We start from the raw sequence: 25,627 nt of genomic DNA on the forward strand, positions 1-25,627 counted from the left end.
TGTCCTAGCTGATGTAACCATGCCAGTTATCAGTTGATGTTCTTCAAGGTATTCAGAATAGTACTCTTAATTGATTTCATGTAAAGTTGCATATGTAAAACCAGCCTTTGTAAGTGAGACTTTTATACTTTGATTACTGATTTGCTCTTTCTATGCAAATCAGGAATCTTAAACCCAAAGCAAACCCTCATTTTGGGCGGAAGTGATAGGTAGTTCTTGGCTTACAACCATTCTTTTAATAACGATTTAAAGTTACAAGGGCACGTGACAGGTCATTTGCACTTAACTATTCCAGCAATCCCAGGTTGCATGGTCAAAATTGGGTGCTGGGCAACCCAAGTGACAAAAGATGACCACATGACCCTGGGATACTTGTAACCGTCATAAATATGAGTCAGTTGCCAAGCATCTGAATTTTGATGCAGCAACGGTAGTGTGAAAAAGGGTCATAAGTTGGGTTTTTTTGGGGGGTGAAGTTCTAACTTTGAACAGTCACAAACTGTTGCAAGTCGAGGAGTATTTGTGAATAGTTAAGTAAGCAGTTATATATTGGTTCTGCGAGTTTGAATGCTCTGGGCCATTTTGGGTCTCCCAATTTCTTTCACTTCGTTGAAGAAAAGGTCTTGGCATGGCTAGAGGAGAGAGGAAGACTGCGGATGACCTTCCCCAGTATTTTAAATGTATTTAAAAATACGTACGTGTGTGTGTGTGTGACATTGTGCTGTCTGGGGGTTACAAGTGATGAAATAGCTGAAGAGTGCAAAGTTAAAGGCAGCCAGTTTAGGGAGAGGAGAATGGCCAAAATGCAGGATGGAGCATCATCATATAAGCCACACCCCTTTTGTACATGTGACATCACACAACGCCCAAAGAGGAGGAGCCTAAATTCCAATACTCCATTCAGCATTTTTTCTATTCCTCCCTCCCTCTCTCTCTCTCCCTCCCTCCCTCCCTCTCTCTCTTTCTCTCTCTTTCTCTTATACACACACACACACACACACACACACACACACACACACCTTTGTAGTTGCTCTCTTCTTGGCACACATTGCTGCTTAAGGAATTCTTAGCGGAAGATTTTTGACTTTCATTCTCATTAATTTACCCCTTGTTATGAGATGGTATTACCCAAACTGCTTCAATGAGGTCTACATCCTTGGTTAAGGGAAGTCTCCAACCCAAGCATTTGTCTGATGGCTACTTTCCCCCTTTTGTTAAAGTTTTAATTATAAAATAGCCGTTTCCTTAGACCACTGAAATGCCACACATTGAGAAAGTCTACAGTATTTCACAAGTAACTCAATTTCCTGTATGTTCCATTGTTTTCAGTTTGATTAAGTGCATCCTGTTCAACTGTATATTCCTGTTCAGGGTTATACTTAAGTCTGATAAGAAGGAGATTATGGAATGTCACAGGCATTAAAATAAAAAAGTGGGTTCTTTCCATAACTGAAAGAAGGAATGCAATTATCGGAAAAATAATTTTTGGTTGTTTAAAAATAGGTCGTTCTAAAGTACGTATCTCTCTTCCGACGGGTCATTCAAATTTACGTATCCATATCGACTAAATGCCAGTGGTTTTTGGCTGGGCACAGCGATAGATAAATCAACTTTTAATTTATATATTTTTCCTGGCCTCGGTTTTAAAAGATTACGCTTTCCAATGATTTGATGGGGAAGCATATTTAAAATAGGATAGAGAGAATAAGTTGATCATACTTTAACATATAAAGAGAGGGGGCAATTCTCAGAGAAATCCAGGCAGTCTTCAACTTATGACCACAATTGAGCCCCAAATTTCTGTTGTTAAATGAGTTTTGCCCTATTTTACAGCCTCTCTTGCCACAGTTGTTAAGTGAATCACAACAGTTGTTAAGTCAGGAACACGGTTGTTAAATAAATCTGGCTTCCCCACTGACTTTGCTTGTCAAAAGGTCCTAAAAAGGGATCACTTGACCCCAGAAACTGTCACATATACAATTGCCAAGTGGTTGAATTCTGATCAAGTGACCACGGGGCGGTTGCAACAGTCGTGTGAAATAACGGTCATAAGTCCCTTTTATTCACCATTGTAACTTTGAATGGACACTAAACGAATGGTCGTATGTCAGGGACTACCTGTAATGAGAAAAGATAATGATTATTATTTTTAGGAGTGAAACATCTTTGGCAATACGCTCTCCATTATAGGTTATCTGAGTTTTTCAATTGACAAGGCCATTGGGTAGCCACAGAAATTCCTCCTGGGAAAATTTATGAATGCGCAGAAATGGATAGACTTGTCTATGGAAACGAAGGAGGGGGAAGAAATTTGAGTACTATCAAATTTGGAATTCCTGGCTTGAGAGTAAATGTAAAACTTAGGGTATAAAACGTTCAAGTATAATATATAGAATGTAAAAGATGTAAGAAATAGACGATATTGATTTGATGTTATTATAATTCAAATAAGGATATAACAGTATAGTGAAATTGAGATAGGATTTTTGTAAATAGGATTGTTGCAAAAGGTAATTGGTACCTTTCCATAACGATATGGAGAAGCTGTGATAAGTGTGGGTTTGTGTTTTGTCTTTTAAATGTTGGAAAATTCAATAAATGCTTTTTTTAAAAGAAAATTCCTTCTGGGTTTCTCAGCTTCGGTTCAGCAAATGGGAATTCAGTCGCCAGGTTGGACCGAGAAAACAAAACCAGTTGAACCAAAGAAAGGGGTTGTGCATTGGGAGGGAGGATGACTAGTAGCTAGTCTATAATCTTCCTCTCTTTGACTAATGATGGAGCACACGTGGTGGTGAGGACCGAGGAGGGTGGATGTTGCATGGAGCATAGTTCTGTGCAGACAATTAGTAATCGCTTCCTAGTAAACTCTATGGAATGTGCTTCATTTAGCTAGAGACCTCCTTGCGTTGGGCAGTGTCGTGTCATACTTATTTCTCCATTCCCTTTTGTCTTTGCAGCGAGTTGTCCAGAGTCTGTGCCTTCTTCCACCGAAACGAGGGGAACTAATTTTCTGGCCCCTGAGGGGCTCGCAGGTAAGACTCTCTTCTGCGCCCCTTCTCTTGTTGTATGTTTTTCTTGTAACAAGGGAGGTTGGACCTCTGGAGCAATGTCCTAACCTTCGCAACTTAGGTGGACTTCAACTCCCAGAATTCCCCAGCCAGCCATATTGGCTGGGGAATTCTGGGAGTTGAAAGTCAACTATCTTAAAGTTGGCAAGATGGGGAAACGCTACTCTACGGCAGTGTTTCTTCACTATGTCGGCTTTAGGGTGGGTGGACTTCAACCTCCCAGCTGGCTGGGGAGTTCTGGGAGCTGTAGTCCATGCATCTTAAAAGTAGACAAGGTTGAGAAACATTCCTCTTCATGGCTCTTTGCCACCTAGTTGTGAATCTGTGTTGTAAGCAGCATCCTCATGTAACCTCTGTTGCCTGATAGACCAGACCTAAATGCTTTTCCAGGAATGAAAATCTTAGCAGGAGTTTTCCCTCGGGGCGGTGGTTAGAAAATTTGGAAGTGGCTGTACCATCTGTGGACATCAGGGGTTGGACAGCTGTTGTATGTTCACCAGTGTTGGGAATGAAGAGAAAGTCAAGCTAACGAAGTGTGCGGAGCACGCTGATGGATCTCATCAAGGAGCAGATGTGGAATGGATTTTTGTTGTGCAGAATTTCCCGTTTTTCAGACATAAATCAGTCTGCATTTTGCTAGTGATTTGAAATCCTCTGTTGCATTTTCATGAAAGGTTGCAAATAGGCCACGGTTATTTTGCCTTTCTGCTGGAAGTCTCATTCCCCCACAGGCCCGTAGCTGAAAATCTTCCAGTTTATAAGAATGTGTATGATAATCTAGCCTCAAGAGAATAAGTTACCTTGGATGTTCCAGATTTTGATGATTTCAGAGCATTTTTAAATGTGTTGCACTTTAGTCATATACAGGTCAGGAAAATGGGTGAGGTTTTGCTTTTGTTGTTGTTGTTGTTGTAGAGTGGTCTTGTCTTCGTTCAATTTTGTTTCATTGAACATTTATACTTCCCGGCATCCTTAGCAAAAATAGCCCCATTCATGGGAATGCTGGGAACTGTAGTTCAGCAACATCTGGCTGGCCTCAGGTTGCACGGCTGTAAGACCAAGTTTTACCAGCTGTTGGAATTAAGTTGGTCACAGATCGCATTTCTGGTCTTACAAGCTTCTATCTTGTCCTCCCTTGTTGAGAGCTGTATCTGAGCCTAGAGTAGACAAAAGATACTGGCAGGCTGGCAGTGCCACAGTTTGCTGAAGGCAACGTCTGTCTATGTGATTTATGCACAGGGAGCTAAATTATATACTGTCCACTGTTAAAGGGTGTGTCAGAGCAGGCTCCTGCTTTTTTGCAAGTTTGCAAGTTGAGGCTGGCTTCTGGTGATTAAGGTTTTGGGTGTAAGGCGTTTGGTGGCTTGCAATTTAATCTGGGAATGGCTGATCTCTGGAGGAGGAGGAGGAGAATGTGCAAAAAGAACATCTTAAAATTATTATCCTCCCCCCCCCCTCCTCGGAACACCATACTGGCTGGGGGGATTCTGGGAGGTGAAGTCCACATACCTAAGGTTGAGAAACTACAATAGAGAGGGAACCCTTGAATCACCAGCCCTCCATCCCTCCGAAGGCATCATTGTAGTTCTCCCATTTCTCTCTTGGTGTGATGCAGCTTGCAAACCCTTTAATAGCTTTTCTGCATAATGCCCCAAAAAATAACTCGTTTGGACTTGCGCCTCTATTGAAAGTTAAGTTTTCTTTGGCCGAGGAATCCGCGTTGGATTTGTAAAAGAGCCGTCCTCCCATTCATTAGTTTACAACTGGAATGTGGGAAGACTATCCTTTCCCACCCACCCACCTTCCTGCCCCCCACCCCAGTAAGTGTGCGCAACATTTGTGTGTCTGTTTTGGGCTTTTCAGTCTTAAGAATTGCTTTCAGCGTGGCTTGTGTTTATGTGAATCTTGTTTGCTCCCCCCCCCCCCCCATGTAATATATATCCTCCGTGTGTTATTTGAGAGGACAGGATTCTGTGTTCAAAGGCAGCTAATAAGAATTAATCAGAAGGAAAAGGGGGGGAGAGAAGTAAGGCTTTTCCCCTCCCTGCTTTTAAAAACATATATTCCCTTTCAACTTTCTTGAAACAGTGTAAAAGAAAGTTTTAAGTGGGGAGGGGATTCTACCCCCCAAAAAAACTAAGAATCGGGCTCTACAATAAGAATGCTTAACTAGTTGAAAAAGAAAGGAGGGGGAAATGAAATATGCCACAGGGTGGGGTTTAGTTTCGCAGGATACCACATGAAATAAGCAAACGAAGACTAGCTTTTAAAAGGAGCCCCTTTTTAAAAGGTTTGTGAATTGATAACATCTCGGATTGTCTGGTCTGCTGCTGAAAAAGGAAGGGTGGGGATTTGGGTGGGGGGGAGGGTGGGCAGCAGGAAATCACATTGCTCGCTTGGTAGCAGAATGCTTTCTTAAGAGAGAAGTCTTAGATAACTTTCCAGGAGGGGGAAAAATAATAATAATAAAGATGTTTTCTCTGAAAGTTTTTCATCCTGGCAATTGTTTGATCTCTTCTCTCTCTGATTCTGCACGGTCTCTGTCCATTGGGTGCTCTGGCCTTGTAGAGAAACTAGAATGAACCCAACCTAATATGGTTCATGATAATTTTGCAATTATGTTTAATGAAGAGAAAGGATTGTTTTTAACGGACAAAGGAAATTCTGATAAATCTGAAGTTTCCCTAGCTAGAAAAAACAAGTAAAAGAACAGAACAGAATAGAATAAAATAGAATAGAATTCTTTATTGGCCAAGTGTGATTGGACCCACAAGGAATTTGTCTTTGGTTGATAAGCTCTCAGTGTACATAAAAATACAAGAGACATTTTTCAAGAATCATAAGGTACAGCGCTTAATGATAGTCATAGGGTACAAATAAGCAATCAGGAAACAATATCAATATAAATCATAAGGATACAAGCAACCAAGTTATAGTCCCACAGTCATAAGTGGGAGGAGATGGATGATAGGAACTAATAGTAGACTAATAGTAGCAGCATTGCAGCCTTGGTGAATAGTTTGACAGTCGTGAGGGAATTATTTGTTTAGCAGAGTGATGGTGTTTGGGAAAAACTATTCTTGTGTCTAGCTGTCTTGGTGTGCAGTGATCTGTAGCATCGTTTTGAGGGTAGGAGTTGAAACAATTTATGTCCAGGATGCCAGGGGGTCTGTAAATATTTTCACTGCCCTCTTTTTGACTTGTGCAGTGTACAGGTCCTCAATGGAAGACAGGTTTAAAACAGACAACTGAGTTTTCTGTTTTAAAATGTGGAACTGTTGATCTGCACTGGCCAAGATTTTGCATAAGGAGTTCTTTAAAGGGCTAAATGTTCATTGACTCTTGACTTTCTTTTTTTTTTTTTTTTTTGCCTTTGCACCCTTGAGATAGCTTGCTGGAAAGTGTATTTGAACAGGATTTTTTAAAATGAGCAAGTTATCAGAGATCTGGGCTACTTTTATCGGCAATGAAAAGTTGTAATAACTTACTAAAGTTTAAACAGGGGATGGGTTACAGGAAAGTAAACATTCCTCTCCCTTTCCCCCCCTTCCCCTGCTTCATCCCCCCCCCTTTTCATATGTTTTTGAAGTGGGTAGAAAACTGCCTTTTCTGAATTGGCCGCGTTTGGAATTGTAACCAGATCTTTTGACAAAGGTTCCTTGGTTTCCTTTGCTACAGATGCCAACCTGGGAAATGAAAAGGCATCTTGTTTCGGCTCTAGATCAGATGCTGTCTCTTCCCCAACAATCCCTTAAATCAGGGGTCTCCAACTGTGGCAGTTTTAAGCCTGGCGGACTTCAACACCCAGAATTCCCCAGCCAGCAAAGATGGATGGATGGATGGAGGATAGATAGAGAGATAAAGAGATAGACAGATGATAGATAGACAGACAGACAGACAGATGATAGATAGATAGACAAACAGATGATAGATAAACAGACAGACAGACAGATAGACAGACACTATAGACAGACAGACAGACAGACAGATAAATAGATAGATAGATAGATAGATGATAGATAGGCAGATAGATAGACAGACAGACAGATGATAGACAGACAGATAGACGCTATAGATAGATAGATAGATAGATAGATAGATAGATAGATAGATAGATAGATAGATAGATAGATAGGCAGACGATAGATAAACAGACAGACTAGACCAGACCACCAGATAACTTTTACTGCCATTTTTTACTGTGGGCACACTTGCAAACATTAAAAATGAAATTCTGTTGCCTTCTCTCAAAAGTGTACACATAACACACATATACACATGCTGTATACATACATACATACATACATACATACATACATACATACATACATACATATATATATATATATATATATATATATATATATATATATATATATATATCATGTGTGTATGTGTATAGACACTCACATACACCCACAGCCTTACACCCATACATATAAACACACACACAAATGCACACACAAACGCATGCACCGCTGTCCATCTTGAATGCGTAGTGGAAAGAGGAAGCTTGAGAGTAGGAAGAAAGGGGCTCCGTCTGATGGGGCTGAGTGGAGTCGCTGGGAAGGCGGGGGTCCAGAGAGTGTGTGTGGATAATCTGCTTTGGAAGGACGAGGAGAAGAGCCTGGCTGCTTTTGAAAATAGCCAACCTGACCTTGTCCTTCACTTGTTCCCTTCGCTGCTATTCTCCATCCTGGCTTGGTTGAAAAAGCTGTGGACTTCCGGCTAATGAATGGAGCTCCATTCAGGATGGGAAGACTGGATAACTGGAGGGTTATTTTTTTGGGGGGGGGAGAGCCCCGGGGCTCTGGGGAAATGAAAAGGTGTCAGAATATATGCAAGTAGTCCTCAACTTACAATCACAATTGAGCCCAAAAACTTTGTTGCTAAGTGAGACCCCCGCTAAGTCACTTTTGCTCCATTTTACGACCTTTCTCGCCACCGTTGTTAAGTGAATTGCTGCCCTTATTAAACTACTAACATGGTTGTTAAATGAATCTAGTTTCCCCATTAACTTTGTGGGCCAGAAGGTCACTCAAAGGCTAATCTCATGACCCCGGGATGCTAGTTTTCATCCATGTGAGTCCGTCTGAATTTCGAACATGTGACCCGCGGGGATGCTTGCTGCAATGGTCGTAAGTCTGAAACGCGCTCGTGTCACTCCCCCTCCCCCCCCCAGTGCCGTTGTAACTTCGGTCACTAAACGAACTGTTGCAAGTCGGGGATTGCCTGTGCATCATATTGGGAGGAGAGGGATATTAGAATTTTAATCCTGCAGTGGTGGGGCTCTTCAGAAAGGGACCGGTTCCAGCAGCAATGACCTTTCATTCACTCCCCAATGCTCTTTCATGTCATCTGGGGCGCTTGGAAAAATAAATGGGGGAAGGAAATAGGGAGGAGAAGGAACTTGGGCAGACCAGCCAAACTGAATTCCAATTTCACTCTTGTTTTCTTAATGGAGCATCTTCCAAAAGGTTAAAACCTCAAATTGAGGAGAAGGGGGGGGGAGGGAAGGAAGGGAAAAAAAGAGGAGTGGAATTTGTGGCTTGGATCTGTTCTCTTCTCTCTCCCCCCCTCCACTTTGTTTCTCCCTTAATCCTCTCCTCCTGGGGTAAATCACTCTTTCCCTCCCTCATTAATTCAATGCCTGCTTTATGTCTTTGGAGCAGGAATGGATCATGTTTACTGTGCTGTCCAGCGGAGTGCTATGGGGAGAGTTTCCTATGTTGCAGTGACCTCCCACGCTTGTTGGGGGGGGAAGGTTAGGGAAAGGGGGGGTTGTCTTATCCTGTTTTCTTTTTTTTTTTAAAAGCAGGCCACTTTCTGAATTTTAGAGCCATGACCACCTTGGTGATGGATTCCAACCCGGAGAAAGTCACAGCCACAGTTGTTAAGCCAGTGTTTCTCAACCTTGGCGACTTTAAGTCCTGTGGACTTCAACTCCCAGAATTCCCCAGCCAGCTATGCTGGCTGGGGGATTCTGGGAGTTGAAGTCCACAGGACTTAAAAGTCGCCAAGGTTGAGAAACACAACGTTAAGCGATTCACTGCAATAATTTAGGGGAGTGTATCGGGCTTTCCCGTTGACATGGCTTGGTCGGAGGGTTGCAAAAGGAGACCGCGTGACACTGCAAACCGCCGTAAATAGGAGTCAGTGGTCAAGTATCTGAAACTTTGATCACGTGACCATGAGGATGCTGCAGTGGTCGTGAGTGTAAAAATATGGTCGTCGATCACTTTTTGCCGGTGCCCTTGTAAATTTTGAAAACGGTCACTAAATGGACGGTTTGTAAGTCGAGGATTAACTGTATTCGCCAACCACTCTCCCCAATGGCTTTCTGAAGTAGCTTTGCATCCTCTTGAGTATTTGACTCGTAGACCAGTTATGCTTGTCCGCACATATTTGCTTTCCCACGAAAGCTGGGCCCTGTGCATTGTTTGAAACTAGCCTGCCTTTTCTCCTGCAAACGTAAATTCAGTATTTTATTCCCAAGCAAGCAAGGTTGGAAGAAGGTCATCTAGCCATCTGGTGCGTGCAGAGGAACGCTGGATATCTTAGCAATGCCTGAATGGGCGACAGCTATTTTATCAAGATTGTTTTCAGCCATTCCGTGTTAATACTTAAATTTCCAGTGCCGTGTTTCCCATTGTTTTTTCAATTTACACCCCAGTCTCGTTTCGAGTTATTTAGCAGCTTGGAAGAGAGGGGAGTCCAGTTGAATCTTCTCTAGTCATCAGGAAATTGAGTTGAAACTTGACATTTCCCTGGGGGTAGGAAAGACTTGTCAGAATTACTTGGGGTAGGGGGGAGATTTTCCTATAGAGAAATATTTTTACATAGCGGAGTTCATCACCTGCTACTGTTCCTTGGAACTCTATTAATAAGATGACTGAGATTCTGGGGAAAGTAACCTACGACTACTACTATGTCACCATGGGCAAATGTACAGTTGGAAGTGAGGATAATAAAGCTAGGACAATGTAAATGAGTTAAGCTTTCCATTGGCACAATTGTTTTATCTTACTCCCCACTTGTTTTGTGAGATACCAAAACCTCAACGCTGGTTTCATGTAGCTTGAAAGTTGCACCTGCTCTATCCAGCATAATGCCTTGCTCTTAAAATACCCTTTGCTTGTTAAGGCAGAAAAAAAACAAAACAGGTAGACCTCAACTTACGACCACAATTCAGCCTCAAAAAAATTTACGTTGCTAAGCGAGACAATTAAGTGAATTTTTCTTGCCCACAGTTGGTAAATGAATCACTGCCGTTGTCAAGTTAGTAACCCAGTTTTTTAAGTGAACCTGGCTTCTCCATTGACTTTGCTTGTCAGAAGGTCGCAAAAGGGGATCACACCGTCATAAATGCGTGCCAGTTGCCCAGTGTCCGATCATGTGATCATAGTTGCTGCAGGTTCACCGACAAAAGGGCGACCGACAAAACCGCGCCCGACTAAACCGCGGTGACATAACCACAAGTTCTAAACCGCGCTGACGAATGAGCGCTGAATCGCGGCGACAACAGTGCGGCGACAGAAGCGCGCTGTAAACCTAACCCTAAACGTAACTCTAACCCTAACCCTAAATGTAACGCTAATCCTAACCCTAAACGTAACGCTAACCCTAAACCTGAACCTTACCCTAACTTAAATCGCCCTTCTGTTGACGCGCTGTTGTCGGCGCGTTGATGATGTCGCGGTTTTAGCAACGCAGTTTTGTCGGCGTGCTTTTTTCCTGCGCGCTTTTATCGGGTCACGATTGCTGCAATGGTTGTAAGCGTAGAAAAACGGCAATAAGTCACTTTTTTCAGTGTTGTAACTTTGAACGGTCATTAAGTGAATGGTTATAAATTGAGGACTACCTACCTCTATGTCTCATGACGCAATCTCTATTGCAACCTGGTGTCCCTTATTACAGATCGGCTCACGCATTGCATATCTTTAATTATTCTTCCATTCACATTTTTTTTTAATAAGAAACTTCTGAAGAGCCTTTGGTTGGTTGGTTGTCTTTCATTACGAGATGGAAAGTAATTCTGGAAAAATCCTGTCTGGCTTTTGATCCTTGCTTGGGCCCATTATGAAGAGATAAACATTCATCTCCTTGCCCGTCTGTGTCTCTTCACCATAATTTCCTTATTTTTTTTTTCTTTCTATTCTTAGCTACCACAAGGGTAGTGGAGATTGCTATGCGTCCAGCTCTTAGATTCAGCGTGAGATGATGTCACTCGTACAAATGTCAATTATATTCCAGCCTTTTCCCTTCCCTTTCATGTTAACACCAACTGATATCTTTGCAATAAACAAAGACCCACTTGTCTTAGCCTATATTTTCCCCTCCTCAAATCTCTTTATTTGGTACCAGCTGATCAACCCAGCACTGTCCGGGTGTTTATTTATCCCAACCCTCCTTCCATGAAAGTCTCCGCAATCCAAAATGTTGGATTTTCCTCCTTACCAGAGGGGGGAAGCCCCCTTGTGGGGTACTGTGACACCGCTACCATGGCAACTACACAGCGTTATACAGTAGAAGTCATTTTAAGGCAGTACGGTAGAAGCCATTTTAAGGCACAACAGGCTCTTAACAGAACACAGGCCTCAAAGGGTGTTAGGGGGTGTCTTACCTCCACAGTAGTTGTTTCCAGAGAGGAAGTCATCTGTGTACCAAGTTTGGTTGAAAGATAGATAGATGGATGGATGGATGGATGGATGGATGGATAATAGATAGATGATAGATAGATGATAGATAGATAGATAGATAGATAGATAGATAGATAGATAGATAGATAGATAGATAGATGATAGATGATGATGGATGGATGGATGGATGGATGGATGGATGGATGGATGGATAGATGATAGATAGATAGATAGATAGATAGATAGATGATAGATAGATAGATAGATAGATAGATAGATAGATAGATAGATAGATAGATAGATGGAAATCCGCCATGCCCAAATAAGTAAGCCACTCTCTAAAGTAAGTGAGCTGGAGATTCTCTCTTCTTGTTGCTTGGAAAGAAACTGTGTGCAGAAACCTGAAATGGCTTATCTAAAAATAAATAAAAAATAGGTCGGTCCACAAAAGGACAAGGTTATCAGAGACAGATGAGAGCAGCCGTGTCTTTGAAGTAAGGCGGGATGCCTACCAGGCCAGGGAGAAGAGTGCAGGAATTACCTCCATACATCTTCGGATCATGACAGCAGCGTAACCAAGTCAGCAGTATGAAGAGAGACTGGGAATTGGGCATGTCATTTCATGTAGATTCTTGAGTTCTGAGCTTTCATTTCACTTTGTCCCTTCTTCCTCCAGCGTTTCTGCCATAACAGACTATACTTAAAGGTTGTGCGAAGTGTAGAACAGACATTGGTTCCCGTGGTTTATGGCAAAAATGTTCCACGGATTTGTCTTAATGGAGATTCTCCGTCCTCCAAGTCATGATGGGTCCCAAAGGTGCTTTTTCAAGAGGCAACTGGACTTTTCTGGTTGATTCTTCAAAGCCGAAGAAACTTCTTGGACGAGAAGCGAAACGCCTTCAAAGAAAAACCAGAAAGTCCACTTGCCTCTTGAAAAAGCACCTTTGGATGCGCCACAGATTCCATGGACAGTGTTAGAAGAACACATTGAAGACCTATAGTAAGGATATTGAACTGGTGTTCCACCAGAGTTATTTGGGAGTTGCATTTTACGGTGCATGTCGCTGGCTCCCTTGCCACGACCAGGGATCCGGCAAAGTAGCAGCAAATAGAAAGTGAACTATGGCATCCTTGATGATCTCTGAAAAACACCAAGGGCCCCACGGTTCAACCCTGAGTTGCTAATACAGGTAGTGCTTGACTTACAACAATTTGTTTAATGACCGTTCAGAGTTACAAAGGCACTGAAAAGAGTGACTTAGGACTGTTTTTCACACTTAAAACAACCATTGTAGCATCCCCATGGATCATGTGATCCAGATTCAGGCGCTGACTCATACGTACGACGGTTGCAGTGTCCAAGGGTCACCTTTTGCGACCTTCCGACGGGCAGAAGTCAATAGGGGAAGCCAGATTCATTTAACAACGGTGTTACTAACTTAAACCGCTGCAGCCATTCACTTAACAGCCGTAGTAGGAAAAGTCGTAAACTGGGGTAAAACCCACTTAAATGACTCACTTAGCAACATGTTGAATGTTTTTTTTTTTTTAATGTTGAATGTTTATTTATTTTATTTTTTATTTTTATGTTTATTTTTTTATTTTATTTTATTTTTATTTTTTTAATGTTGAATGTTTATTTTTAACTTATTAAATTTATTAAATTAAACTTATTAACTTATTTAATTTATTAACATAAATATGGACTCCCTATATTCCCTTTTAAAGTGAATCATATTGAGGCTTTTAACTTTTAACTTTTAGTCCTAGTATGGAAGAAATATTAACATACTCTTGGGGGTTAACAAAGCAAATTGAAGAACTTGATGAACAGTTATTTAAATAAGGAATCCCCAGTGATGATGATGATGTGATGATGATGATGATGATGATGATGATTATTATTATTATTATTATACAATTGTATCACAGCGGCCAGTTGTTTCGCCGGATTTGGCTTTGGTTACTAGTCGGGCCCCACCCAGGGGCCTAGGACGTCGTAACGTATTTTCGTAATATGCGTGCAGATCCAAGCAGTGCGGCTTTTTGCATTTGACTGATGGTGATTTTGTCAATTTTTAACTGTTTTAAATGTAATTCCAGTGCTTTTGGAAGAGCACCCAGTGTGCCAATTACCACTGGAATTATCACTGCTGGTTTGTGCCATAGTCGTTGAATTTCGATTTTTAAGTCCTGGTATCTTGCGATTTTTTCATGTTCCTTCTCGGCGACCCTGCTATCACCTGGTATTGCGATGTCTATGATTGTGACCTTATTTTTCCCAACCAGTGTGATGTCTGGTGTATTATGCGCCAGTATTTTGTCGGTTTGTATTATTTATTTATTATTATTATTATTATTATTATTATTATTATTATTATTATTATTATTATTATTCAGTGATTGTATTAATCCACTGCAGCTGTTCTTGATTTCATCTTCATTGAAATTTATGGGATGAGTTGCCTGCAACGAGTGGGGGGAAATCAGGATGGCAGAGGCAAAAGTGCAAATAAAGTCCTTCTTTTTATATGTGTCATGACACATTAAAAAGGAATACATTCTTTTTTTTTAAAAAAAAAGTGTCCGTTGTGCAGGCATAGTTCCATTTTGGCTTTTTCACCCCTGCTGGTATGAGACCCCCGTTGATAAAATATTTTTGTTTAATTGTTTATAGTACTGGCTGTGGTCCAATTAAAGTTGCTTGTAACTAAGAGTGGGATTTAAAATATCCCAGCTTGGCATGGGAGGCTGTTATATTTGGCCACGCTTCATGATTCCTAGGTAAGTGTGGAGAATTATAGCTCGAATTCCGTAGAAGTAGTGGAAGTTAGTTGCAACCAATTTAAAATTCATTGGGTATCTAAAATTCATGGCATATCTGGATAGAAGCCATTAATAATAAAGGCCAGCCTTTGGTGGGAATTTGTTGGATTTGACTTGCAGTGAGAGAATGGGGGGGGGGGGGGAGTCCTACTCTTGTTAAAAACAGCCCTCGCTATCAAGAGCTATGTAAAAACTCGGTGAGTGGTTTTCGAATGCAGCTTTTCGCCTGTCCACATGTCACATTCCTAATTTTTTCAAGCTTCTTCGTAGCATTTGCTGAGTCTGCAAGCTTCTTTTTCGAAGATCCTGGTGCGGCGATATATAGAGGTGTGTTTGAAAAGTCTTAGCACCGTCCTAAAGTTGGGAGCGTTGAATTTATTTATGCATCTGCCAGCTAAATAAAATAATACCCAGAGGAAGTGGTGAAAACTTCAGCATTTTGAGATGGTTTCCTCCGACATGTAAGCGTTGGCAATTGACTCAGATGGGTAATTTTAAATAGCTGCGGTTGGAGAGACGAGCAAGTGAGGAGCAGAGGAGGGAGCTAAAAGAAGGATCCAGTATCTTGCTGTCTCACCAGGTACTTAAGATTCCCAGTTTCCTTTTTCCTCAAGAAAATAGTGGCAGGTTTCCATCCTGCTTAAAATAAAACCAAGTAGTGGCTGGTTATGTAAGATGGAAAACACTTCCATTCAGAGGTAGGGAATGATGTCCCCTTTTAGGACTTGGGGACTTCTGGGAGTTGACAAGTCATAAAGTGGATAACGTTCCCCACCCCTGGTTTAAATAGTCTGAACGCAGATCGTCCTTGAGTTACAACCATAATGGAACCTGCCCATTATGATTGTAAATAGCAATAGCAATAGCAGTTAGACTTATATACCGCTTCATAGGGCTTTCAGCCCTCTCTAAGCAGTTTACAGAGTCAGCATATCGCCCCCACAGTCTGGGTCCTCATTTTACCCACCTCGGAAGGATGGAAGGCTGAGTCAACCCTGAGCCGGTGAGATTTGAACCGTCAAACTGCAGCTAGCAGTCAGCTGAAGTGGCTGCAGTACTGCACTCTAACCACTGCACCACCTCGGTAAGTCAATGGTCATTAAACAGGTTGGACACATACTTGATCTGATTTTGTGGCCTTTTCTGTGGCAGTCATGAAGCGAGTACTGCGGTCATTAAGCGAACCCATTGTTCACTATAGTGTGGTTTTCATAGCAATAGCACATATACCTCTTCATAGTGCTTTGCAGCCCCCTCTAAGCAGTTTACAGAGTCAGCCTATTTTCCCCAACAATCTGGGTCCTCATTTTAACAGACCTTGGAAAGATGGAAGTCTGAGTCAAACTTGAGACAGTCGAACATCTGGCTGTGGTCATAGTTTGCCTGCAATACTGCATTCTAACCACTGCCCCCTGTTGATGCAGGAGGAGCTGTAATAGATGTGCTAATTAGGCCTATTTCTATTATTGAATTGGGGAAAAAGAGAACTTGAGTATGTGACAGTCTGTTTATTGCATTCAAATGTGTGATCTTCCACTTACGGAGTTATGCAACTGGCATGGCTAAAGATTCTGGGAATCGAGGCGATATTCCTGAAGAGTCGGAGGTTAAGAAAGTTGCAGTATGGCGTATAATTGACTGGCAGAAAATAGATATATTCCTACTTTCTCCCTAATATAGTTTCACTTGGAAGACTGTAAAGTTTATCATGCAGCTAGCAGGCCTTCGATGAACTGAATATATACAGGTAGTCCTCGACTTATGACAACGATTGAGCCCAAAATTCCTGGGACACTGCAACCGTCATAAGTACAAACCAGTTGCCAAGCACCCGAAATTTGATCATGTAACCACGGCGAATGTTGCAACGGTCGTGGGGAAAAGCAGTCATAAGCCACTTCGTTTAGTGCCGTTGTTACTTTGAAGGGTCACTAAGTGAGTGATTGGGGATTGAGGGCTACTTGTACCTTGAGATTTTAAGCACGCAAGTAAGTCACCTCTAAGCTCGATTACTGTAATGCGCTTTACATGGGGCTGCCCTTGAAAAGTGTTCGGAGACTACAGTTAGTCCAGAACGCAGCCGCACGAGCGATTATGGGTGTACCTAGATACACCCATATTACACCTATCCTCCGTGAGCTGCACTGGCTTCTGATCAGTCTCCGCACGCAATTCAAGGTGCTGGTCATCACCTTTAAAGCCCTATATGGCTTAGGACCTGGATATCTGCGAGACCGCCTCCTGCCACATACCTCCCAACGGCCGATAAGAACTCACAGACTGGGCCTTCTCCGAGTGCCGTCGACCGGAAAATGCCGGCTGAGGAGGGCCTTCTCTGTAGCTGCTCCGACCCTGTGGAGCGACCTACCCGTAGAGATCCGGACCCTCCCCACTCTCTCGGCCTTCCGAAAAGCCATTAAAACCTGGCTATTCCGGCAGGCCTGGGGCTGTTGACTTCAGGAATGAGGTCCAGCCCCACTCAGATTGAGTGTATGGTGTCTTGTTTTTAAATTGTTTCTTTTTAAATTGTTCCTTATTTTTAACTCTTTATATTAAATTTATCTGTAAGCCGCCCGGAGTCCTACAGGATTGGGCAGCATATAAATCTATTAAAAGTTAAAGTTAAAAAGAACCCACAATCCACGAAGCAATTTTTCTCAGCTTTCCTCGTTCTTAAAGTCCGTAATTATGTGGCTGGAGGATGAAGGAAATTCAACCCATCTGGAATCCATTGAGCTGCAGGAGATCATATTATGTAGTCAGTCTCAACCTTCCAGCCTTGGTCTTCTCAAAGCTTCTTCAAAAGCTATGGAGTAAACTCAATTTGCAATGGAAATTTCCTGCAGTTTCTCTTAATAAGTTTGACTGCCATCCTGGAATGCCAGCCATGGTTTTTTTTTTTCTAAATGCATTTATGTGGCATATTCTGGGTCACAAAGAGACTTCCATTGTTTCTTTCATTAGGTATGCAAAGCTGCAGGTGCTCCGGGATAATTTCTGATGGATTTTGCTTCCAGTCAATTCTTCCGTGCTTTATAATTTCTGTCTATAATTAGTTGCTTGAGTTGCAACAGGTAACTTTGAATTTAGCTAGTGTGTTGTATTATCCCAACCTAAACTCCCTTGTCCTGACCTCACCTTTCAGTTCTTCCGATGGCACATCCATCACTCTCACCTTGTTTCTGGTTGCCGTCTGTGGAGCTTTCTCCAGAGAGCTGGGTCTTCTTCGCATAAATGTGTCCAAAGTGGGATTAAATCAAACCTGGCCATTTGTGCCTCTAGTGAGAACTTTTGAGTTGATCTGTTTGATGATTCATTTGTTGGTTTTCTTGGCTGACCATGATATTCCAAGGTAGGGGTCTCCAACCTTGGCAACTTTAAGCCTTGGAGGACTTCAACTCCCAGAATTCCCCAGCCAGCTGGGGAATGTTCTACCTGTTCTAAGGAGTCTTCTTCAACACCAAAGTCCAAAAGTCTAATTTGTTGTCTTCTGCTCCTTTCTGAGTTTCTCATAGTGTCCCTGGGAATGTCATGGCTTGTGCAATTCATCATCTTTTTATGCATAGACACATCACGGTATCTGAATATCTTTCCCAAAGCCTTATGTGACTGCACGACTAAGTGCTAATCTTCTTGACTTCTTGTTCCCGAGTAGCTGAGGTTACACCAGGATTTTCATCTTTGCTGTATCAGCAGCCTACGACCATTGATGGATCTCCAGGATGGTCAAGGTGGATGTTGTGTTGATTGAGGACTGTGGTATGCAACTGCCTTGGCGGCTGGCTGGTTGAAATCTAAATATTGGATTTCAGAATTGTTGGAAGGGACCCTGGAGGTCTTCTAGTCCACTCCCACTCAAGCAGGACATGTGCTATTCCGATGCCATTCCAGACAAATGGTTGTCCAATCTCTTCTTAAAGACCTCCAGTGTTGGAGAACCCACAGCTTCTGAAAGCAAGCCGTTCTGATTAATTTCTCCGTAGTTCTGCTTCTCTCCTTGGTTAGTTTCCACCCATTGCTTCTTGTCCTGCCCTCAAGTGCTTTGGAGAATAGCTTGACCCCCTCTTCTTTATGGCAACCACTCAGATATTGGGACACTGCTATCATGTCATCCCTAGTACTTCTTTTCATTAAACTAAACTTTTCATTATACCCAATTCCTGCAACTGGTCTTCGTGCGTTTTAGCCTCCAGCCCAGGGGTGAAATCAACTTCCGGTTCGCAAATATAACCGTGTGCGCAGGACCTTTCGTACAAGCGCAGAGCATAAAAAATGGGGCGTGATGATATCCCAGTGGGTGGGCGGAGCCTCCCGTCGCCACCGCTACTGGCTTGGCCGAACCGGATGGAACCGTCTGAATCTCACCACTCCTCCAGCCCCACCCCCCCAGACCATCATTGTTGCTCTTCCCTGCCCTCCTTCTGGAGTCTCAACATGGATGGCGTTGAAGAATTGCAGGAATCTAGCCTTTCGGTACTCTTGCCTAACTGTTGAGCCTCAGGTTTCCCCAAAGATTCCGGAAGGAGTCATAACAACCCCCCAACAAAGGTCATGCCAGCCAGGGCCACGTTTCTGAATCGGATTGAATGTGCCCCATGGAAGGCAGATTGGCTTCCTGCCCAGTGTCTCAGATAGTTTCCTTTCCAGTTTATTTTCAGTTCAATGATATTAAGTGCAGTTACCTGGCTTTCATTCAAATTGTGGCACAGGAAGAAAGCAAAGTTCATAGTGACTTCCTTAACTTTTTACCCAAATAACCGGGCATTTTACCATCCAGTTGCTTCTGGTTGTCGGTTTTTGTTTTTTTCTTACATAGAATTTGTTCCAAGGTGTCGCTGGGGAACAGCCTTTCCACCCGTTCAGGAACTGCGTTGTTAAAAACAAGAATGTGGGCTGGTGTTGTTTCAGGACACTTGGCAAAATGGTGAGAACCAAAAAAGCTTGGCAGCTCTTGGGATCTTTAGCCGCTGGCTTTTAATTAGTTCTTTTAAGCAACATTAACAATCTTGGGTGTATTCTTAATTTTGTTTGGTGTTAAGCTGCAGGGAATGTGTAAGTCATTTCATCACGTGGGGCCACATTGTCTGCAGCTTCGTGCAAGGGAATTTTAATCAGGATGCCCTACATGGAATATATATATATTTGGGGTTGTCAAGTCTAAGTGTGTGTGTGTTTGTGTGTGTGTGTGTGCGTGCGGGGGGCTTCATATTCAACTTTTTGTGTGACGGGAAGCTGTGCCTGCTGCAACACCATTTCACAACTTTAGATCACATTCAAATCTTCCAGGTTAAGGCTGCTAACAAGAGATGTAAAAAATCTTGTAATAAAGTCACTCCGCGATGCAAGGACCGATTTCTGTAAACTCTCTGGTTATTTTTTAACTCGGTCACATTTGAATAGCTGCATTCATGGGGCTCTGCTGTCAGTTACCTGGGCCTTAAGGTAATGCCCTTCAAGGCTAACCTTGGTGCGTGGTTGCGCGACATTCTGCCGATACAATCTCTACCTCTGCTGAACTGTGGAGGAGAGACGGATTAGGCGAATTTAACAGCTTATGTATGACATCCCATATGACTCAAACATTGTGTGGCTTCTTTGGTTGGGCTTCGGGTGACACACCGAGCTCGGCAGTTCATGTGTGAAACCCATGGTTTAAAACTCAATAACCAATAGAAAAGGATATTTGTAGCTCAGAGTAGAATTGTGGGGTGCTTGGTGCTGTCTGAGCTTGGATGTTTTTTAGAATGTGTTTCATTTCCCAGCAAGGTAACACCACTTGCTACTGCACTGATGATGTCACCTAGTTGGATAATGTAATGTCTGCAAGTAAACGACCAAGCACAGAGAGCACCAAGGACCTGGACAAGGAAATCCATCTCTTCAATAAGAATAAAGATGAAATTAACCATTGCTTAATGCAAAAGGGATGCAGTGGCTCAGTAACCACAAGGTCAGCAGTTCTAATCCCTAGCGTTCCCATTACTTACCCCAGCTTCTGCCAACCTAACAGTTCGAAAGCAGGTAAAAGTGCAAATAGAAAATAGGAACCACGTTTGGTGGGAAGGGAGCAGCGTTCCGTGCACCTTCGGCGTTTAGTCATGCCGGCCACATGACCATGGAGACGTCTCCAGACAGCGCTGGCTCTTCAGCTTTGAAATGGAGATGAGCACTGCCTCCTAGAGTCAGGAACAACTATGTCTGTGAGGGGAACCTTTACCTTTCATGAAAAAGTGTGCAAACTTTGGATGGTCAAAGAGGTGCAATCGTTGTAGAGAGAGAGAGTCAGAAGTCAAAAATCAAGATGGCAGCCACTCTATGGAAGCTGCCATCTTGGCTTTTACATTTGCTCCCTAGATGCCTTTAGCTGGCAACACAGAGACGCAAAATGGGGTCGGGGCTGTTTTGTGTCTTGAGGTGGTAATTTGGTAGATCTTTTGGCTTGTTTTTTTTTTTTTCAAATCACGGTGAACCTTCTGAATTAGAGGGCATATTCCTAAACCTTGCTTGTGGACCTGAGTGACTGGTTAATCAAAAGCCTACAGGCATCTGAAAAACATAGGCCATCCATCAATGAAAGCCATGAAGATGCACGACGTAGAGGTTAGCAAATCTTCAGCCTGTAATATTTTGGGGCAAGCATTAGCCTCTTCAGAGTTTGCCCAACAAATGACAAAGAAAAGTTCATGTTATAACCTGTTTTCCCCAAAATAAGCCCTCCCTGGATAATAAGCCCAATCGAGCTTTTGCGTGCATGCGCTAAAAATAAGCCATCCCCAGAAAATAAGTGTTCTAGCTGGGAGAACGAAGTCAGACAAATGGAGGCGAGCCAGGACTTCAAGTCAGCTAACAGTTTATTTCTAACAGGTTGCCTAACGTGGCACTTCACATTTCACGCGTATTAGCCAACTGGCAACAACTGAGCCCTGTTTGACAGCTCTTTATATACCCCAGCTGTCAAACAGGTAACCAATCAGTAACAAGGACACGCCCCCCCTAGCCAAACACACGAGAGAGGAAACTGTAGTATACAACAATAAGCCGTCCCCTAAAATATTTAACTGCATACGCAGCCAGTCCCCGCCATTTCCTAGGGGGTGGGGGTAAACATGCACCATGTGCCCACATGCCCCTGCCATCCACGTGGAACGGCCACGCGGAGGCCGCTACTGCAAACTCTAGCTACCGCGGCCCTTCTCTTAGTGGCGGCCGCCAAAAGAGCGGCAGGCCCAGCGACGCTCAGGCTGGCAAGAGTGTGCCAGAAAGAGAGTCAGAACTTCTGGCCCTCTCTGGATCAACTGATCCACAGGCTGCGGGTTGAGGTTAAGGAGCCTCCTGCACCTTAAAAATAATTAAGACCTCCCCAAAAATAAGGCCAAGTGCTTATTTCGGAGGTCAAAAGAAAATAAATACCAGGGAAACACAGTATTCTTTTTTTTTGCAATTAGAATGTAATTCAGGGGCCTGGCCTGTAGCGTGTTAAGAGGGTTAGCAATCTAAGGTGATAATGGAGGAGGAGGAGGGGGTTATGTTTGCTTAAAGACATAAAAGTAACTTTCACCCCATTCTTAAAAAACTGGGAAATAGAGGAAAAAAGGAGAGGATATTGCATCACAAAAGGCCGAAGGAGGGAGGTCAACCATTTAACAGCCCCGCTGTTCCCAAAAATAGTGCTAGGGAGCCTGTCCGAAAGGCTTGGTTTTAGTTTTTTATTATTTCAAAAAATATTTGAATAACAGAGTCACCTCTGCTTGAACGCTTGCCTGTCGTCTCCTGTCTCGGCTTACTGAGAAATCTTTTTTTTTTCCCCTTGCATTTTTCTCTTCGCTTCCTTCCCCCCAAAAGGCCGTTAAAAAGTTACTGCTGAGACTGAAAAGTTGGTTCCCACCCAGCGTCATTATCTCGGTTTCAAGAAGAGGGGTGGGGGGGAGAACGATGATGGCGGTGGAGCCGGATTTTGGGGGGGTGGGTGGGCGGGGAGGAAGAGAGAAAGGAAAGACTTCATAAAAATTTGCTTGGCGCTTCGTTACCCTTTTAACCTTGCAGAGAGGAGGGTGTGGGTGGGATCCATCTCTTTTTCATCTCCCATTTAAAGCACTCTTGAGTGTGTTCATTCGCCTTGAAAAGCTTGGAACTATACTGCTTTTCTTTCTGGTTGTTTCCCCCCCTCTCCCCCCCCCAGGAATTCGTTTGAAAGCTTTTTTTCGGTATCAGAACATAGACACACACACTACAAGTTACTTTTATAGAGATCTTGGTGGATTTGGCCTTTGTCTGCCAAAAAATCTGCAATGATCATGTAATCACATTTCTTTGTCTCCATCTTAATCGGGAAAGCAGTGACCTTGATCCTAAATCTTCCTGCTGTTTTTTTTGTAGGATTTTGCTATAAAAAGAGAGAGAGAAGAAGTAGGATCAGATGGACAGGACAATAAATTCTCCCAGATCCTAACATTTTCCAGCTAGCTTTGGATTCCAGTGAGTTGTCTAAGAAAGTGTTTGCAGATCTGCTGAGAAGTTTAAACCACATTAGAGATAAATTCCAAACTAACCTTTGATAAGAATGAGATAACTGAAATGGCCTGGCTAAGATTAGTCACAGATGGAAGCGAGTTTTCTGTTTTCTGTCTGTCTATGATCAGATGGGTGAGTTTGTTTTGAAAATTCATAGTCTAGCTGTGATAGTCAACATTTGTGAAATCCTGTCTGCAGATCCTCGGTTTTCCACAACTTGAAGGTCTGCATCCAAAGGTTTTTCTCCAGGTATTCCCATTCTTTGAAGCTTTTTTATTTAAAAAAAAATTGAAATGGGTTAAGATGAAATATAAATAAAAGTGAAAAGTTAAAGAAGAAAGTCGAGATATTTGGAAGAAAAGGGAAAGGGGGAAAGTGACTAGGATAGGATAAAGGATAGGATAGGATAAAGTAGGATAAAGTACAAAAGAAATTATGGCCTCAACCTCTTTTGCATTACATTTTTCAGTATTTCAGGTCATTTCAATAACAACAAAGTCATCCAAACCTAAAATCAAAGTTTCACCCACCCCCCCAACCCCAGTTTCGAGCATAAGTGGTTTCCAAGTAAAATGAGACACATTCTTCTCTTTAATTAAAGCAGTCAGTTCTGCCACCTTGGCCAATTCATCAGTTTTATCATCCATTCTTCCATGGTACACATTAGTGCAGTGTTTCTCAACCTTGGCAACTTGAAAATGTCCGGACTTCAACTCCCAGAATTCCCCAGCCAGCTGGCTGGGGAATTCTGGGAGTTGAAGTCCAGACATCTTCAAGTTGCCAAGATTGAGAAACACTGCATTAGTGTCTCTTCCCACCTTTGTGCCTATAAGGTTTTCTCTGCTGTCCACATAAATAGTAACCAAACCCCAAATTATCTTTCAAGATCTTTGTCCATCAAACCTAAAAGGAAGACTCCTGGTTTCAGTTTTATCTTTATTTTAAGAATCTCTGAATTAAGCTTTATCTTGGCTTTATCTCAAAAACACCAGAGACGATAAAAAGTGTCCTTTTTGATAGTTTGAAGCTTTCAGAATGAGAATTCAGCCAAAAACCAATGCCCCAACATATGCACATCAATAATAATTTAGCTCATCCTAGGTTCATAAAAATGAAATGCAAACTGCCTTTTAATTTCACGCAATTATTGCACACAGATGAGTTTGGGCCCTTTGGTTGATTTTGTACTGTAATTCCAGTCTCCCCTGGAGTGCCAGACAAGTGCAAGTCCTTTGGGATGAATGAGTTGACAACCAATATCCTAGTCCTCATAGTTTCTGTTGAGTTTTGGTTATCTGTTCAAACCCAGTTGTTCCAGATGCCTGGATCTGACTGATACTGAGGGCAAGTTGCCGAGACGTGGAAGAATGAGATGGTGATGAGAGTATTTACTTATCGCTAACTTTTTAATTTTGCATTTGCATCTAATTTGACTGGCTTCCCAGATTTATATACATCAAGAACCAGATGCTTTCTTGCCTGGATTACGGAGCTGACTTCCTTCCTTGAGTGAACACAAAGCAGAAACTTAAGTCTGTCCTAGCCAAGTAACTTAGTTTTTATTTTAGTGTTTTGTTTTATTTTTATCCCAATTTCTTTTTTTTTTTTTTTTTTTTAATAGATTTTATTGGTAAAAAGAAAATACAACATCCATAACTTGTAACAAAACAATACAACTACATTTCGAGATATTCCCATACTATCAAATCATTATAAACATCAAAGGTTAGGTATCTTTCCCTCCCTCTTTTCTTCCCTCCCCCCTTACTTCCTTCTCCCCTGCCTTCCCTCCTTTCTTTTCTCCTTTTCTCCTTTCCTTCCCCCTCCTTTCCCTCCCTCGCTCCCCCCCTCCTTCACACATACCTTCCCTCCTTCCCTGCCTCTTTCCCTCCTCCTTCCTTTTCTCTTAATCTCCCTCCTTTCCTCCCTCCTTCCCTCCTTCCTTTCAACTCTCCTTCTCTCTTTCTTTCCCTCCCTCTTTCCCTCTTTACTACCCTCTCTTCTTCCCTCCCTCCTTCCTCCCCCAGTTTCTTCTCTTTCTTCTCTCCTTCTTTCTTCCCACCTTCTTTCCCTTCTCTTCTTTCTCTTCCTCCTCTTTCTTCCCCCCTTCTTCTGCCTTTCCTATTCCTCTCCTTTCTCCTCTCCATCCAGACTTCCCTACTATCCTCCTTCCCTCCCTTCTAACCTTTGTTACATTTGCGTATTTTCCTCTGCTGAGGACAATCTGGTTCTCTTTCCCTTTCCTTGCTTGAAGAGGCAAGGATTATACGTCTTCTCGTCTCATCTAAAATGAAGTTTGATCACTAATTTCATGCAGGTAATTATAGCGAATTTCCTATCAGCTTTTTAAAGTTTTCCCAGCATTGTAGCGTGACAAAATTGCTCGACGGTGGGTTCTCGCCCCTGATACATTTCTCCTTTCGTTTATCTCTCAGTTGTTGTATATTGTTCATTTGAGTTATTGGTTTAATCGTGATAGGTTAGTTAGCTATCTCTTTTTATGTCTAGGTCTTCACTGACTCATCAAGCCATTTGTATAGCTTCTCCCAGACTGTATAAAAGTCTGTGTCTTCTTTGTCATTA

At 42.5% G+C, this 25,627-nt stretch overlaps 1 protein-coding gene across 1 annotated transcript in view; it reads left to right on the forward strand.

Annotated features, from left to right (window-relative positions):
• SMAD7 (SMAD family member 7) overlaps window positions 1-25,627 on the forward strand; it is a 57,394-nt gene that overhangs the window by 10,857 nt on the left and 20,910 nt on the right. The window contains exon 3 of the mRNA XM_032214366.1: window positions 2,958-3,032. Within this exon, the coding sequence (XP_032070257.1) occupies window positions 2,958-3,032 (75 nt within the window). The remainder of the gene's footprint in view (window positions 1-2,957; window positions 3,033-25,627) is intronic.

Source organism: Thamnophis elegans, chromosome 3, assembly GCF_009769535.1.
Source record: "Thamnophis elegans isolate rThaEle1 chromosome 3, rThaEle1.pri, whole genome shotgun sequence".
In the NCBI taxonomy this organism is placed as follows: Eukaryota; Metazoa; Chordata; class Lepidosauria; order Squamata; family Colubridae; genus Thamnophis; species Thamnophis elegans.